This window comes from Oncorhynchus kisutch, linkage group LG23, assembly GCF_002021735.2.
Source record: "Oncorhynchus kisutch isolate 150728-3 linkage group LG23, Okis_V2, whole genome shotgun sequence".
In the NCBI taxonomy this organism is placed as follows: Eukaryota; Metazoa; Chordata; class Actinopteri; order Salmoniformes; family Salmonidae; genus Oncorhynchus; species Oncorhynchus kisutch.
In genome coordinates, this window is record NC_034196.2 from 28,890,714 (window position 1) to 28,907,321 (window position 16,608).

Genomic DNA, 16,608 nt, shown 5'->3' on the forward strand with positions numbered 1-16,608 from the left:
TGGATACAAGACTGAATAACCTACTCTGACACTCTTCTCCCCCCAGCTCGCAACCAGTATGGCCAGGGTGCAGTTCCTAGAGTCGTCCACCGTGGGGCGTAGTATCGTCAGTATGCAAGAGGCCAGGGTGTGTGACCTGGAGAACAAGCTGGAGTTCCAGAGAGGACAGGTCAAGAGGTTTGAGGTGAGGATGTTAAAATGGACAGTAAGCAATCTAGTTGACATATCTTTACACACTCTCTGTCTCTCTCATATCTCTTTCTTTATCTCAATTCAATGTAATGTAATGGTGCATTATCGGCATGATGTACATATTGCCAAAGCTGAAATTTAGAAATAGTAGATAACGTTTAAATATTGTCTTACAAAAATATCTTCTGTCTCTCTGTAGGTGTTGGTGCTGCGTCTGAGGGATAGTGTGGTGCGTCTGGGAGAGGAGCTGGAGCAGAGTGCCCAGACAGAGGTCCGAGAGAGAGAGAACAGTCAGTACTACCAACAACGCCTCCACCACATGAGACAGGAGGTTGAAGACCTGTCTCAGAGAGAACAGGACAGCAGCCGCAGATGCTTGGAGCTGGTAACATACACATTCATACACACTATGTACAATGCCCTTGACTTTTTCCACATTTTGTTAGGTTACAGCCTTATTCTAAAATGGATTAAATTGTTTTTTCCCCCTCAATCTACACACACTACCCATTAATGACAAACAAAAATAGGTTTTTAGGATAAAATAAATAAAAAACTGAGATATCACATTTACAAAAGTATTCAGACCCTTTACTCAGTACTTTGTTGAAGCACCTTTGGCAGCAATTACAGCCTAGAGTCTTCTTGGGTATGACGCTACAAGCTTGGCACACCTGTATTTTGGGAGTTTCTCCCATTCAGGTTGGATGGGGAGCATTGCTGCACAGGTCTCTCCAGAGATGTTCAATCGGGTTCAAGTCCGGGCTCTGGCTGGGCCACTCAAGGATATTTAGAGACTTGTCCTGAAGCCACTCCTGCGTTGTCTTGGCTGTGTGTTTAGGGTTGTTGTCCTGTTGGAGGGTGAACCTTCGTTCCAGTCTGAGGTCCTGAGAGCTCTGGAGCAGGTTTTCATCAATGATCTCTCTGTCTTTTTAATCTTTCCCTCAATCCTGACTAGTCTCCCAGTCTCTGCTGCTGAAAAAACACCCCCACAGCATGATGTTGCCACCACCATGCTTCACTGTAGGGATGGTGCCAGTTTTCCTCATGATGCTGCCACCACCATGCTTCACTGTAGGGATGGTGCCAGATTTCCTCCAGACATGAAACTGGGCATTCAGACCAAAGAGTTTACTCTTGGTTTCATCAGACCAGAGAATATTGTTTCTCATGGTCTGAGGTCTTTAGGTGCCTTTGGCCAAGCTCCAAGTGGGCTGTCATGTGCCTTTTACTGAGGAGTGGCTTCCGCCTGCACTCTACCATAAAGGCCTGATTGGTGGAGTGATGGTTGTCCTTCTGGAAGGTTATTTGTTGGTACTCTCCCCCAGATCTGTGCCTCGACACAATCCTGTCTCAAAGCTCTACGGACAATTCCTTCCTTTTTGCTTTGACATGCATAGTCAACTGTGGGACCTCATATAGACTGATTTCATATAAATTGAATTTACCACAGATGGACTCCAATCAAGTTGTAGAAACATCTCAAGGATGATCAATGGAAACAGGATGCACAGAAGCTCTATTTCGAGTCTCATAGCAAAATGTCTGAATACTTATGTAAATAAGGTATTTCTGTTTTTTATTTTTAATACATTTGTAAAAAAATCCAAAACCTGTTTTTGCCTTGTCATTATGGCTGTAACGTAATGTAACAAAATGTGGAAAGGTCAAGGGGTGTGAATCATTTCCGAAGGCACTGAACATAACGTATACCAAATATTAGGAATATCCCCTTCTTTTGTCCTCAGAACAGCCTCAATGTGTTGGGGCATGAACTCTACTAGTTGTTGAAAGCGTTCCACAGGGATGCTGGCCCATGTTTACTCCAATGCTTCCCACAGTTGTAAAGTTTTCTGGATGTCCTTTGGGTAGTTGACCATTCTTGATACACACTGGAAGCGTGAAAAGCGCAGCAACAGTTCAGCAACGTTGCAGTTCTTGACACATTCAAACCGGAGTGTCCCACCACCTGCTACCATACCCCGTTCAAAGGCACTTACATCTTTTGTCGTGCCCATTCACCCTCTGAATGGCACACATACACACGTCTACACTGATTGAAGTGGATTTAACAGGTGACATCAATAAGGGATCATAGCTTTTACCTGGATTCACCTGGTCAGTCTATGTCATGGAAAGAGTTCCTCATGTTCTGTACAATCAGTGTATCCACACAGACATATATAGCCTACACAAACACACATGGATAGATGCCCTTTAACGACCTAACGACCAACAGCGCAGACAGGCACAGCTCTCAGTGAGATACCCACTGTCTCCCCTGCATCCTCTCTCTAGCTTTGCCACTGTCTGGCTGGCTGTGATTAATCCTCATTGTCTTCTCAAGGTTATGGATACACACGTACACCCCATCCCATTCCACACGTCTCTATGACAACCACTAACCACCCCTCCACAGTCAATAACCTGGAGAGCCAATGATGGCGTGTGTTTGTGTGTCTTCATGCCATACAAGAACTGGTGTGTATGTCATACATTTGAGTGAGTGAGCTAGTGTGTGTGTAACAATGACTTTGGTGTGTTCTGTGTGTTGTGAGAGAGAGAGCGAGATTACAGGGAAAAGTGGAAGATTAATAGATGAATCACTCTTCTTTCTGTCTCTGTATGAATATGGAAGAATGCTCCTCGAGATAACACACACACACACACACATACTCTACAGGAAGACCAAGGACCCACGTGTGTGTGTTGGTCAGTGCCACAATATATGATGGATGATGCAATAAGGAATAGACTGGGCATGATTATAAGACTCCATCCATTCTGGCCTGTATTGAATAACATGGATAAACTTACAGTTGGCCTGTATTGAATAACATGGATTAACTTACAGTTGGCCTGTATTGAATAACATGGATAAACGTACAGTTGGCCTGTATTGAATAACATGGATAAACGTACAGTTGGCCTGTATTGAATAACATGGATAAACTTACAGTTGGCCTGTATTGAATAACATGGATTAACTTACAGTTGGCCTGTATTGAATAACATGGAATAATTTACAGTTGGCCTGTATTGAATAACATGGATTAACTTACAGTTGGCCTGTATTGAATAACATGGATTAATTTACATTTGGCCTGTATTGAATAACATGGATTAATTTACAGTTGGCCTGTATTGAATAACATGGATTAATTTACATTTGGCCTGTATTGAATAACATGGATTAATTTACAGTTGGCCTGTATTGAATAACATGGATTAATTTACAGTTGGCCTGTATTGAATAACATGGATTAATTTACATTTGGCCTGTATTGAATAACATGGATTAACTTACAGTTGGCCTGTATTGAATAACATGGATTAATTTACAGTTGGCCTGTATTGAATAACATGGATAAATGTACAGTTGGCCTGTATTGAATAACATGGATTAACTTACAGTTGGCCTGTATTGAATAACATGGATAAACGTACAGTTGGCCTGTATTGAATAACATGGATTAATTTACAGTTGGCCTGTATTGAATAACATGGATTAACTTACAGTTGGCCTGTATTGAATAACATGGATTAATTTACAGTTGGTCTGTATTGAATAACATGGATTAATTTACAGTTGGCCTGTATTGAATAACATGGATTAATTTACAGTTGGCCTGTATTGAATAACATGGAGTAATTTACAGTTGGCCTGTATTGAATAACATGGATAAACGTACAGTTGGCCTGTATTGAATAACATGGATTAATTTACAGTTGGCCTGTATTGAATAACATGGATTAACTTACAGTTGGTCTGTATTGAATAACATGGATTAATTTACAGTTGGCCTGTATTGAATAACATGGATTAACTTACAGTTGGCCTGTATTGAATAACATGGATTAATTTACAGTTGGCCTGTATTGAATAACATGGATTAATTTACAGTTGGCCTGTATTGAATAACATGGATTAATTTACAGTTGGCCTGTATTGAATAACATGGATTAATATACAGTTGGCCTGTGGCGCACACGTCTTTGGAGTTCCTCTTGCGGCCTCTCCCCTCTCTGTCACCTCTCCTATGGACATGTCTCTCTTTTTCTCTCTTTCCCCCCCTCACTTTCTATCTCTCTCTCTTTCTGTTCTCAGGAGATGCAAGTGACAGAGCTGAGTGCGGTCAGACAGACATTACAAGCTGATCTGGAGACATCCATCCATCGTATCGTTGATCTGCAAGCCGCCCTGGAGGAGGTGGAGTCTAGTGACGAAAGTGATGATGAGAGGTATGAGTGTGTTACTGTGTTTGATGTGTAAGAGAGGTATGAGTGTGTTACTGTGTTTGATGTGTAAGAGATGTATGAGTGTGTTACTGTGTTTGATGTATAAGAGAGGTATGAGTGTGTTACTGTGTTTGATGTGTAAGAGATGTATGAGTGTGTTACTACTGTGTTTGATGTGGTATGAGTGTGTTACTGTGTTTGATGTGTAAGAGAGGTATGAGTGTGTTACTGTGTTTGATGTATAAGAGAGGTATGAGTGTGTTACTGTGTTTGATGTGTAAGAGTGGTATGAGTGTGTTACTGTGTTTGATGTGTAAGAGAGGTATGAGTGTGTTACTGTGTTTGATGTGGTATGAGTGTGTTACTGTGTTTGATGTGTAAGAGAGGTATGAGTGTGTTACTGTGTTTGATGTATAAGAGAGGTATGAGTGTGTTACTGTGTTTGATGTGTAAGAGTGGTATGAGTGTGTTACTGTGTTTGATGTGTAAGAGAGGTATGAGTGTGTTACTGTGTTTGATGTGTAAGAGTGGTATGAGTGTGTTACTGTGTTTGATGTGTAAGAGAGGTATGAGTGTGTTACTGTGTTTGATGTGGTATGAGTGTGTTACTGTGTTTGATGTGTAAGAGAGGTATGAGTGTGTTACTGTGTTTGATGTGTAAGAGAGGTATGAGTGTGTTACTGTGTTTGATGTGTAAGAGTGGTATGAGTGTGTTACTGTGTTTGATGTGTAAGAGTGGTATGAGTGTGTTACTGTGTTTGATATGTAAGAGAGGTATGAGTGTGTGTGTTACTGTGTTTGATGTATAAGAGAGGTATGAGTGTGTGTGTTACTGTGTTTGATGTATAAGAGTGGTATGAGTGTGTTACTCGTTTGACGTGTAAGAGAGGTATGAGTGTGTGTGTTACTGTGTTTGATGTATAAGAGAGGTATGAGTGTGTGTGTTACTGTGTTTGATGTATAAGAGAGGTATGAGTGTGTTACTGTGTTTGATATGTAAAAGTGGTATGAGTGTGTTACTCGTTTGACGTGTAAGAGAGGTATGAGTGTGTTACTGTGTTTGATGTGTAAGAGAGGTATGAGTGTGTTACTGTGTTTGATGTGTAAGAGAGGTATGAGTGTACGTGTTACTGTGTTTGATGTGTAAGAGTGGTATGAGTGTGTTACTCGTTTGACGTGTAAGAGAAGTATGAGTGTGTGTGTTACTGTGTTTGATGTATAAGAGAGGTATGAGTGTGTTACTGTGTTTGATATGTAAAAGTGGTATGTGGGAGGGTTAAAGCAATGGGATGACAGGTACAGTTGTGTCCAGAAGGAAGTTACATCATTACTGCTCTGATCCACACCCCTGACCTTTCACCCCTCTTCCTGATTCCAGTGTTGCGACGGCTGTGGAATCCTTTGCTAAGAAGAGAGACCTGTAAGAACCCTGGTTCCCAGCATGTGTGCGTGCGTGCAGATGTCTATCCACGCGCGTGTGTTTCCGTCCTCTGTACTCTCGCCTGGGTTGGCTTGAATCTAGAGTGCTGAGTCTTGGGCTGTTTCAGTTATTAGACCAGTCTGATATACAGTGGGGCAAAAAAGTATTTAGTCAGCCACCAATTGTGCAAGTTCTCCCACTTAAAAAGATGAGAGAGGCCTGTCATTTTAATCATAGGTACACTTCAACTAAAAATCCAGAAAATCACAATGTAGGATTTTTAATGAGTTTATTTGCAAATTATGGTGGAAAATAAGTATTTGGTCACCTACAAACAAGCAAGATTTCTGGCTCTCACAGACCTGTAACTTCCTCTTTAAGAGGCTCCTCTGTCCTCCAATCGCTACCTGTATTAATGGCTCCTGTTTGAACTTGTTATCAGTATAAAGGACACCTGTCCACAACCTCAAACAGTCACACTCCAAACTCCACTATGGCCAAGACCAAAGAGCTGTCAAAATTTTGACCTGCACCAGGCTGGGAAGACTGAATCTGCAATAGGTAAGCAGCTTGGTTTGAAGAAATCAACTGTGGGAGCAATTATTAGGAAACGGAAGACATACAAGATCACTGATAATCTCCCTCGATCTGGGGCTCCACGCAAGATCTCACCCCGTGGGATCAAAATGATCGCAAGAACGGTGAGCTAACATCCCAGAACCACACAGGGGGACCTAGTGAATGACCTGCAGAGAGCTGGGACCAAAGTAACAAAGCCTACCATCAGTAACACACTACGCCGCCAGGGACTCAAATCCTGCAGTGCCAGACGTGTCCCCCTGCTTAAGCCAGTACATGTCCAGGCCCGTCTGAAGTTTGCTAAAGAGCATTTGGATGATCCAGAAGATTGGGAGAATATCATATGGTCAGATGAAACCAAAATATAACTTTTTGGTAAAAACTCAACTCGTCGTGTTTGGAGGACAAAGAATGCTGAGTTGCATCCAAAGAACACCATACCTACTGTGAAGCATGGGGGTGGAAACATCATGCTTTGGGGCTGTTTTTCTGCAAAGGGACCAAGACGACTGATCCGTGTAAAGGAAAGAATGAATGGGGCCATGTATCGTGAGATTTTGAGTGAAAACCTCCTTCCATCAGCAAGGGCATTGAAGATGAAACGTGGCTGGGTCTTTCAGCATGACAATGATCCCAAACACACCGCCCGGGCAACGAAGGAGTGGCTTCGTAAGAAGCATTAAGGTCCTGGAGTGGCCTAGCCAGTCTCCAGATCTCAACCCCATAGAAAATCTTTGGAGGGAGTTGAAAGTCCGTGTTGCCCAGCAACAGCCCCAAAAAATCACTGCTCTAGAGGAGATCTGCATGGAGGAATGGGCCAAAATACCAGCAACAGTGTGTGAATACCTTGTGAAGACTTACAGAAAATGTTTGAGCTCTGTCATTGCCAACAAAGTATTGAGATAAACTTTTGTTATTGACCAAATACTTATTTTCCACCATAATTTGCAAATAAATTCATTAAAATCCTGCAATGTGATTTTCTGGATTTTTTTCTTCTCATTTTGTCTGTCATAGTTGAAGTGTACCTATGATGAAAATTACAGGCCTCACTCATCTTTTTAAGTGGGAGAACTTGCACAATTGGTGGCTGACTAAATACTTTTTGGCCCCACTGTATATCAAATCAAATCAAATCAAATCAAATCAAATTTATTTGTCACATACACATGGTTAGCAGATGTTAATGCGAGTGTAGCGAAATGCTTGTGCTTCTAGTTCCGACAATGCAGTAATAACGAACAAGTAATCTAACTAACAATTCCAAAAAAAACTACTGTCTTATACACAGTGTAAGGGGATAAAGAATATGTACATAAGGATATATGAATGAGTGATGGTACAGAGCAGCATAGGCAAGATACAGTAGATGATATCGAGTACAGTATATACATATGAGATGAGTATGTAAACCAAGTGGCATAGTTAAAGTGGCTAGTGATACATGTATTACATAAGGATGCAGTCGATGATATAGAGTACAGTATCTACGTATGCATATGAGATGAATAATGTAGGGTAAGTAACATTATATAAGGTAGCATTGTTTAAAGTGGCTAGTGATATATTTACATCATTTCCCATCAATTCCCATGATTAAAGTGGCTGGAGTAGAGTCAGTGGCATTGACAGTGTGTTGGCAGTAGCCACTCAATGTTAGTGGTGGCTGTTTAACAGTCTGATGGCCTTGAGATAGAAGCTGTTTTTCAGTCTCTCGGTCCCAGCTTTGATGCACCTGTACTGATATATGGTCCCTGGGCTGTTGATGATGTGAACAGACCGACAGTGCATAGCTAAATGCCTGAGCTGTAGTCTGACAGCTACTGTCTGAAGAGACACCCAATAGCTCCATCTCGCTGTAGGTGGACAAGGTTGAGAGCCACAGGGCTGGAGCAAAGAGACACCTACACAGACACACAGCCCTATGTAAGAGACACACACACACGTACACAGACACACAGCCCTTTGTAAGAGACACAATAATCTTTTCTCTGTTCTGAGAGTTCACCAGCTGTGATATTCTTGTGTATTCCATAAGGCATGGAGTCCCATGCATTGCAGTACAGAAGCCAGTTCTTCTCTCTCTCTCATCTTCCATTATCTATTCTCATTTTATCACTCCCTCTCTCAATCTTTCCTGCTCTATCACTTCTTCCTCCCTCTTTCTCTCTTAAACTTCTATACCCTGACCAATTACTTTTTCATTCTTGCTCCCTCCATCGTCCTCTTCTTTCCTCTCTCTGATGGCAGATGGGAGAGGTTGTAGTTAGTTTGTTTATATACAGTACAAGTATGTGACCTGAGTACTGAGTGTGAATGTCTGACACCTCTGACTGTGTCTCCAATATGATCTGCCACCACCCGCAGTCACACAGCAGGAGAGAGAGGACACAGGGACAGGAAATGTCCTCTGAGGACACTGTGGCTGAACTGCTGTGAGCTGACCATGGCTTAGAAGTGTTGCATCTCTGGCTGTGTGGAGTCATGTGTGTTCTGTCTCTTGGTACTGTGTTTGTGTGATCTCTGTCGCTCAGTGACACTGTGTGTGTGTTCCCGCTCTTCCTCAGCGACAGTGTGTCTAGTGTTGGTTCTCAATCTCTGGGCACAGAGGATGTTGGAGAGGGCATCCGCCATTGGCTGGGTGTTCCCCGAGGTGGGGCCAGACGGGGCTCTCCCTATGGCAGCAGTACCATCAGCAACCAGTCGGGGCGCCAGTCTGTCACAGACACCATGAGCACTTACAGCTTCCGGTGAGTTGTCAGTTCAGTTTGATTCAGTACAGTTCAACTTCAGTAGGTCAATTCAATAGCAACTGCATAGATACTAAGGCCTATCAAGTGTTCAATCAGATCAAGCGTTAACCGCCGATAGCCGACACCCTCATAGCTGAAGTTTTGGCGGTGTCAGAGGTGTAACTGTGTTGGAGCTGTCAAATCGGTGAGCAGCTGCTCTTGATCATTGTCACAAAGCAACGTCCGTCCCACTCATGTTAGAAGTTCAGAAAGAGAAAGTGTAGGTTTGACAGAAATAATGACCATGAAACTAAATAATGAGGACATCTATCATCTTAATTGAGGTGGTGTTAGAACTTAAGGCTGCATGAGATTTCTATTAATGCAACTTCGTGCAGTCATTGGCAATGTCCACTTTAGGTATAATGCCAGGAGCCGTTTGTGGATTTCACAGCTCTAACGCAGTTTCACCTCCGACACACAACCACTATGTGGATGTTGGCAGTTTTAGAGCCTTGAAACTGTTTTATATTTCCCAATATTTGATTATCCTTTCTCTCCCTCTCACCCAGCTCCTGTGTGGACCCAGATGAGAATGGTTTAGAACCAGGGGGTGTGGTTGGTAATGGGGGAAGTTCACATCTTGGTCGGGCCTCCTCCTCCTCTGCCCTCTCTGAGCTATTAGAGGGGCTTCGTAAGCGGCGAGGGGGAGCAGAGTCTGGGGAGGGGGATGGCAGTACCATTTCTCTCCCTATCTACCAGACCACTGGGGCCTCAACCCTCCGCCGCAGAGCCTCAGCCCTCTCTCTGGGCCCCGAAGACCTCCAGGAGCCCCGCAGCATCCTCAAACCTCCCTCCCCACTGCTGCCACGTGCCGCCAGCCTGCGCAACATAGGCGAACCCCAGGCTTCATCTGCAGCTTCTAGGGACTCCGGAGCCAAACGCTACAACTCCTCCGATTCTCTCTCCTCCCTCCCCTCTCTCCCCCTCCTCTCCTCCCTCACTTCCCCCACTGCCCCCCGCCGTCGCCCCCCCACTATCTCCATCCCAGAGGAAGACAGTGAAGAACCATTTAGATCCCTGTGCTCCCCCCAGCGCTCCCCCCAGCCAATGAGACGCAGGCTGCTGGAGAGCGTCGTCAGCGAGGGCGGTGGGGAGGGCTGTCTGGGGTCGGAACCCATGGTGTTCCAGAACCGCCGCCTCATAAGCGACGGTAACCGTGATGACGCGGCCTCTGACATTCTGCCGGCCATCCGAAGGGCCCAGTCCACCAGCAGCCTGGCCAGTTCAGTCAGAGGGGGTCGGAGGGCACTCAGCGTCCACTTTGGAGAGCTGCCCCCCTCCACACGCAGCAGGAAGGGCTCCGACTCCAGCTCCACCAGCTCAGGGTCTGGGGGGAGCTCCCAGGGAGGAGGGGTCAGGCGTAGTGGAGGTGGGGGGCCGCAGGGAGAAAGGCTGGATGCGGAGGGCAGCGAGGGGGGAGACGTTGCTTCTGTCATGAAGAAATACCTGAGGAAGAGTGAAGACCTGAGGAAGAGTGAGATTGACTAAAAGGAGAGGAGAGAGACTGAGGTGAGATGTAGCAGAGAGAGAGAGACACACACACAGTAAGGCAGGCAAGACAACATCTGATGCATGCTAATGCCTTCTCTTCTACTCTGTCCTCTCCCCAGCCTGCATGTGTGTGTGTGAGAAAGAATCAACTGAAGCCACTCCCAGAGACACCTATGCAAGCTGCAAGGAGCCATTAAAGATATCTACAAACTCGTGCCAAATAAATCAATGAAGATAGTTACACGCTTAAGGTAAAGATGCGCAGAAGATTTAAACACATTGAAGCCAACGAGTCAAGACATACACACACTTGTGTGTATGGATTGTGCTGTTCATGGAAAAATGTGAACCCACTGAAGATAAAATATCAGTTAGATTAGAAGCACTGTTTGTACACTAATAAAAATATTTAAATGAAAATGCTTGTGAAACTGTTCTTCCACCAGCTATGCACAGCAGACAGTTACTGTTCAGAATGTTTCATAGGGAAATCCTTTTTTAGATTTAACACTGTGGTCTTTGTCACTAGTTCTAAGGCAGGGGACAACTGGTCCTAGAGTGTCACAGGTATTATTCCCTAGAATCAGATCACAGGCTAGTTGTCAGACATGTGATGTCTCACCTGTCCTCCAGTTCAGTCAGTTAGCTAGAATAAATTAAACACTGCTTAATGGTTCAGTTGTGTTATAGGCATGAGGTAGAGGTCAAGGGAAGCATAGAGTCCAGATGTTGATTTGGGACCAGGGTGTCAGGCTGCAGTGATGTCTCACTTGTGTCCTCCAACTCAGTTAACCTTGCTGAGAACTTTACAGTCCAGATGGTTATTGTGGACGTGTTGACGCTAGAGGTGGGGGTCAAGAAAAGGGCCTAGGGATTGATTTGGGATGGTGTCAGTCTGTGTCCCCTGCAGATCCACCTGTTCATAGGAACTTTACAGTTCAACATCAGTTACAAGGTAGGGACCAAGGGAATTAGTGGTTGATTTGGGACTAGGCATCAGTTCTGTGTCCCCACCCGGGCCACAGCAATCTTAGAACTATATGTTATATTTCAGATTTTAAGCAATTTGTTAGGACAAGCGCTAGTGGTTGATTTGGGAGGTGTCTACAGTAGATGTCCTCCAGTACCATCTGTTCCTCAGCATCTTAATCTCAGCTGGAGTTTACACCCCCAATCAGGGCTACAGTTCAGCTGTAGTTGAACCAGATTATACAGTCTAATATACATAAAGTAGGGCACAGCCAGGGTGAACTTGACTGCTACAAGAGGGCAGGCTGCTCATGCAATACCATCCTAGATATCAACCACTAAGAATATAGTTTGTAGATGGTGAGGAACTAATTGGTCAACCAATTCCATTCATACTTAACAAAAATAAAATGTAGTTAACAATTTGGCTGAGTTACATTTCCTAAGGTACAGGCGGCTGGTAGCCTAGTGGTTAGAGCGTTGGACTAGTAACCAGAAGGCTGCAAGATCGAATCCCTGAGCTGACAAGGTAAAAATCTGTCGTTCTGCCCCTGAACAAGGCATTTAACCCACTTTTCCCTCGGCCGTCATTGTAAATAAGAATTTATTTAAAATCTGTGAAATGAACTAAGTTCCCAATCTATTGATTTCACATGACTGGGCAGGGGTGCAGCCATGGTTGGTCATAGGCCCACCCACTGATGAGCCAGGCCCAGGCCCAGCCAATCAGAATTTGTTTTCCCCCCCCACAAAAAGGGCTTTATATTACAGAAAGAAATCCTCAGCACCCTCCCACAGTTGAAGCCAGATGGAGGTCCTGTGCTGCTGGTGTGGTTACGAGGTCTGCGGTTGGAGGTCCTGGCCAAGATGGTGAGGACTAAATCATTACGCAGACATGAAACTACAAGTCATCTAGTAAAAACCATAGAAATTACAACAGAAAATGAACATTGACCAGTCAAGGAATCAGCCTCTGATTAATCAGGACAAGTTCTTCCAGTTTAAAACCATTTAGGAGTTCCAAGCCGATGGCAGAGTACATAGACCTTAATCAATTTCAGTTCAGACATGTGGAACAGTTAGCAGGATGAAGTCCTGTGAACTATGAGTACCCACCACATTAACAGCTCTGGACATTCCTGCAGTCAGCGTGCCAATTGAACACTCCCTCAATTTGAGACCTTTTGTTCCCAGCACAAGACGCCCCTCTGTAATGATGCCATTTCATCAGCTTCTTGATATGCCACACCGTCAGGAGGATTATCATCTTGGCAAAGGAGAAATGCTCCCTGACATGGACCAACACATTTGTACACAGAAAAAGCTGTGTGTATGTAACATTTCAGAGATTTTTTTTATTTCAGCTCATGAAACAAAGGACCACGTTACATTTATATTTTGGTCAGTGTAGTTTAATGTACACTGATTAGTACCACAAGGACAACTCTTTCAAACGATTTACAAAGCATTGACATGTACAGGATAAACAGCCTTAGATTAAATCGTTTGATCCATGCAAGAATTAACAGGTAGATAGAAACCCAACAGTTGATTGACAGAACCTTTAGCCAAACAGAACTGCAACAGACTCTTTGGGCAGCACCTGAAACACATTAACTTGTTTAGTCATTCAGTACAGGCAATCTGCAAATTCAGCGGTCATGTCACACTACACCCTTCAGGTGCCAAGGGGTTCTTAGTCCCTTTCCCCTAATGGTTGTTAGTATTCTGGGGGAGGTTAACCCCAAGTCATTTAACTGACACTTCAACGCGACCTAGTCATGCATATGACCCCAGGAATGGCTGTGCGCTAACAAAAGATACAGAGGGTTCAGCATTACTGCCCTGAGGTAGTCACTTACCCTGGATCACTTTCCCCTGCCTCTTCCTCTACCCTTTCCCTGAAACACAAAGCCATTTTAAACCAGACCAGACATGATTCCAACAGGAGGCCAGAAGATTGTTCTGCGTCCCATTGCACTACATAGGGAACAATTTGGGACGAAGGAAAGTCAATCAGGGTTTAATATTTAAGGCAGAGTAAATAAAGTACCTTTTTAGGAGGGTTTTTCTCATCATCTGATGCAGGTCTGAAAGGAGGATAGTTGGTGGTAAGTGAACAGCAACAATTAGATTTCAGTAAATCACATATGGATTAAAAAGCATTTATTATCACTTACTCATCTGCTTCCTCTGGCTTCTTTCTCTGGAAGACAGGAATAACATTAGCCTGGTCCCAGATCTGTGTGCTTTACCAATACCATCTCATTGTGAAGCAAAGTTTGGATTTGACAACTGACAAGGCGTAAGATTAATTTACATGTAGATTAGAGCAAACTAGGATCCGTGTGTGGCTGGATTTCGTAGTTGTCCATATGCATGTTGAAAATGTGACAACTTAGGTTTAAATTCATTCAAAAATCAACGTGTGAGTTTGATATAAAACAGGTCCTTACTTTGCCTGCAACATTTGCATTCTTGGCAGTTGCTTTCTTAGCAGGCTTCACAGGAGACTCAATATCTTCCTCCTCCTCCTCCTCTTCCTCCATCTCCTCATCAACACTATCTATTCCTGAGAAGTCATCCTCCACTGGAAAGCAACAGGAATTAAATGACAGTGACATTAGAAAGGCCTGTAGTTTATGGCTGTCAAAACTGTCAACATCATGCAATATTCTTTTCCAACATATCCAATTCCACTGACCAGCTGCTCCTCAGGACTTTGATTAGCTGAATGACATTACAGTAAGGCTAGGGCCACTTGTTTTTTACAGTTAACCGCCATTATTCCTGCTCCCTAAACCCCTACTTACAGGCCACGTGTTCCCCACAGATGTAGACCGGTCCAGCGCCACTCCTCAGCTGAAAGGTTACAGGAGGGTGCAGGTCTATCCCAGACAGATTGACCTGGAGAGATCACACAGAATCATGACAATCAGTGCTGCTATTCAAACTGACAGAACCAGGCACCCAGCTAGGTTAGGCCTATAACCACTGGTAATTACTTCCCCAGGCCCATTCCTCAACATTAGCTGATTTGGGTTAACCTTCATTAGCCAGGTAGGTCTAGGTCATTGGGAAGACTACTTCAAACAGCCTGGTTGGCCAAGTCCTACAGTTCTCTTGTATTGAGGCAGAGTTCAGTTCGTATAACTGGTCACAGAATTTACTAGTAACATTGAGTTGCCACATGTCCTGTACAACAACTGCAATACTTCCACAGGGCGCTGAAATTCACACTTCAAATACACAGAATACAACAAAACTTTATCATTGTGTTCCTCAACTCAACGCAGATGTGCCAATTTAATCAGTCAGGGCTATCCAGGATCAGCAGCTGTACAGGACCCACGTAGATACCGGTAATTGTTTTCAATTTATATTTTACCAGAATCAACTAATGGCGACTCCGTTGCGAGCAAATCCCACAATTATCAAAACTCACCTCTGCGTCGATAGAGAACGCCAAGTAGTCAGGCTGCCACATTAGAACAAATTGGGGAAACTTGCCGTGGGCATGCCATTGGCGTGCAGGGTAGCCATGGGTATGCCCTTGCTGTTATCTGCTTCTCCGGTAATTAACGCCACAATGTTGAACTCTTCTTTGGCACCTGCGCCCAGACACATCTGCCAGAGACAAGTCAGGCACTTGAAAACGCACTACTGAAGTTAAAATATCCAGATTGTCTTTCTGCAGTCAATACTACCCAAATTAACATTTCAAATGCCATCACGTGATCGTAATATCCTGTGCAGTACAGCTGCAATAAAGATGCCCAGTCAGTCTACTTTGGTTGTAAAATATGAAATATTCTTCAAGTGGACTTACAGTTCTCAGTGCGAGTTGATGTTGGTGGTTTGTGTCATCTGTTTTGAATGTTCCCTCTTTCTTTGACTCGCTGAGTTCACAACCTACCAAACAGAATAAAGATATGCCTACAGATTTAGTCCAGCTGTTATGGAATCTACATTTTTTGGGGCACTATGGGAACAGTTTCTAGTCAAACAACATACCCCACAGCGTAGACAGTGGCTTTTCCGGTTTGTTCATGTTTCACAAAGTTGAGATCAGGTTCTGGGAAAAACACAAGTGAGGTATCAGCACATTGAATGTGCAACTATTGGAGTAAGTGGAAGGAAAAAGTAGCTATATTTTAGTGTTTTAGGCCTACATTATCAAAACCGAGGAATATCGGCATCTAAGGCTAGATTTGTTAAAATGCTTACCGAAGGACTGGAACTTCAGACTGGTCCTGGATAGATGGAGAAAGGAAAAAAAAACTGAACTCACACAACTGGACTATAAAGAAGATGGAAAGACAGGTGATGCCAATTAAGCGGCCATCGCTACATCTGATTGGTTCGTTAATGAAGGGCATGACCCATTCCAGAGCAGAGGTACTGATTGGAGAAGAGTTCATGCCACTCAGGTTTCAGGTTTTTGGATGGAAAACTCTGGTGAGTAGTAGGATAGGAGTTGTGAGTGACTGCGTGTCGGCGACTGCGTGTAGGCTACTGTGTAATGTAGGCTTATACAGAAGTAAGTGAGTGACTGTGTAGTGTACTATGTAGGCTTAGTAAGTGTGGTGTAGTGAGTAGGGATGTGTTTTAACGAGGATGTTGTTAACATAGAATGCAAGCAGTTTGTGGTTGTGTGAGAGCCTCAGTTCTTATATTCTCTTTCTCGCTCTTTGTGTGTGTGTTCTGCAGACGGCTGTGTGATGTATATTTAATGCAACCCTGTGGGCTCGGATCACTGCAGTCGGTGGAGAACAGAGTGAAGAGAACATGAACCGAGTGCCGCAAACCCTTAGGGGGAACACACACTCTCATTTGTGCATACACTTGGGGTGTCCCCACCTAAAACAAATATTGTTAGACTGAAAGTCGTCTGTTCTTTCAACCAATCAAGTAGTCAACTTG

The 16,608-nt window shown here is 43.8% G+C and overlaps 2 protein-coding genes across 2 annotated transcripts in view; one reads left to right on the forward strand and one right to left on the reverse strand.

The window, feature by feature from the left end:
- myo18b (myosin XVIIIB) overlaps positions 1-11,136 on the forward strand; it is a 59,841-nt gene extending 48,705 nt beyond the window's left edge. The window contains exons 29-35 of the mRNA XM_031802650.1: positions 47-184; positions 392-577; positions 4,301-4,434; positions 5,810-5,851; positions 8,998-9,180; positions 9,735-10,734; positions 10,836-11,136. Coding sequence (XP_031658510.1) covers positions 47-184; positions 392-577; positions 4,301-4,434; positions 5,810-5,851; positions 8,998-9,180; positions 9,735-10,713 — 1,662 coding nt within the window. The 3' untranslated portion in view covers positions 10,714-10,734; positions 10,836-11,136. The remainder of the gene's footprint in view (positions 1-46; positions 185-391; positions 578-4,300; positions 4,435-5,809; positions 5,852-8,997; positions 9,181-9,734; positions 10,735-10,835) is intronic.
- A 1,876-nt stretch (positions 11,137-13,012) lies between these two features.
- On the reverse strand, positions 13,013-16,015 carry npm2b (nucleophosmin/nucleoplasmin, 2b). Its single transcript, XM_020457184.2, has 10 exons — positions 15,913-16,015; positions 15,700-15,760; positions 15,515-15,597; positions 15,196-15,312; positions 14,499-14,592; positions 14,142-14,275; positions 13,866-13,891; positions 13,739-13,775; positions 13,548-13,586; positions 13,013-13,288 (listed from the first exon to the last, which is right to left on the reverse strand). The coding sequence occupies exons 2-9, from the start codon at positions 15,734-15,736 to the stop codon at positions 13,554-13,556; spliced, it is 561 nt and encodes a 186-aa protein (XP_020312773.1). The 5' UTR covers positions 15,737-15,760; positions 15,913-16,015; the 3' UTR covers positions 13,013-13,288; positions 13,548-13,553.
- Positions 16,016-16,608: the final 593 nt, after the last annotated feature.

What these genes read in the sequence shown, in the direction of transcription:
- npm2b (XM_020457184.2), bottom strand. Translation starts at nt 15,736, where the DNA reads ATGAACAAACCGGAAAAGCCACTGTCTACGCTGTGGG. An exon ending in GCCACTGTCTACGCTGTGGG is followed by an intron (nt 15,598 to 15,699) that starts GTATGTTGTTTG and finishes TCTGTTTGGTAG; the next exon opens with GTTGTGAACTCAGCGAGTCA. An exon ending in ATGCAAATGTTGCAGGCAAA is followed by an intron (nt 13,892 to 14,141) that starts GTAAGGACCTGT and finishes CCTGTCTTCCAG; the next exon opens with AGAAAGAAGCCAGAGGAAGC.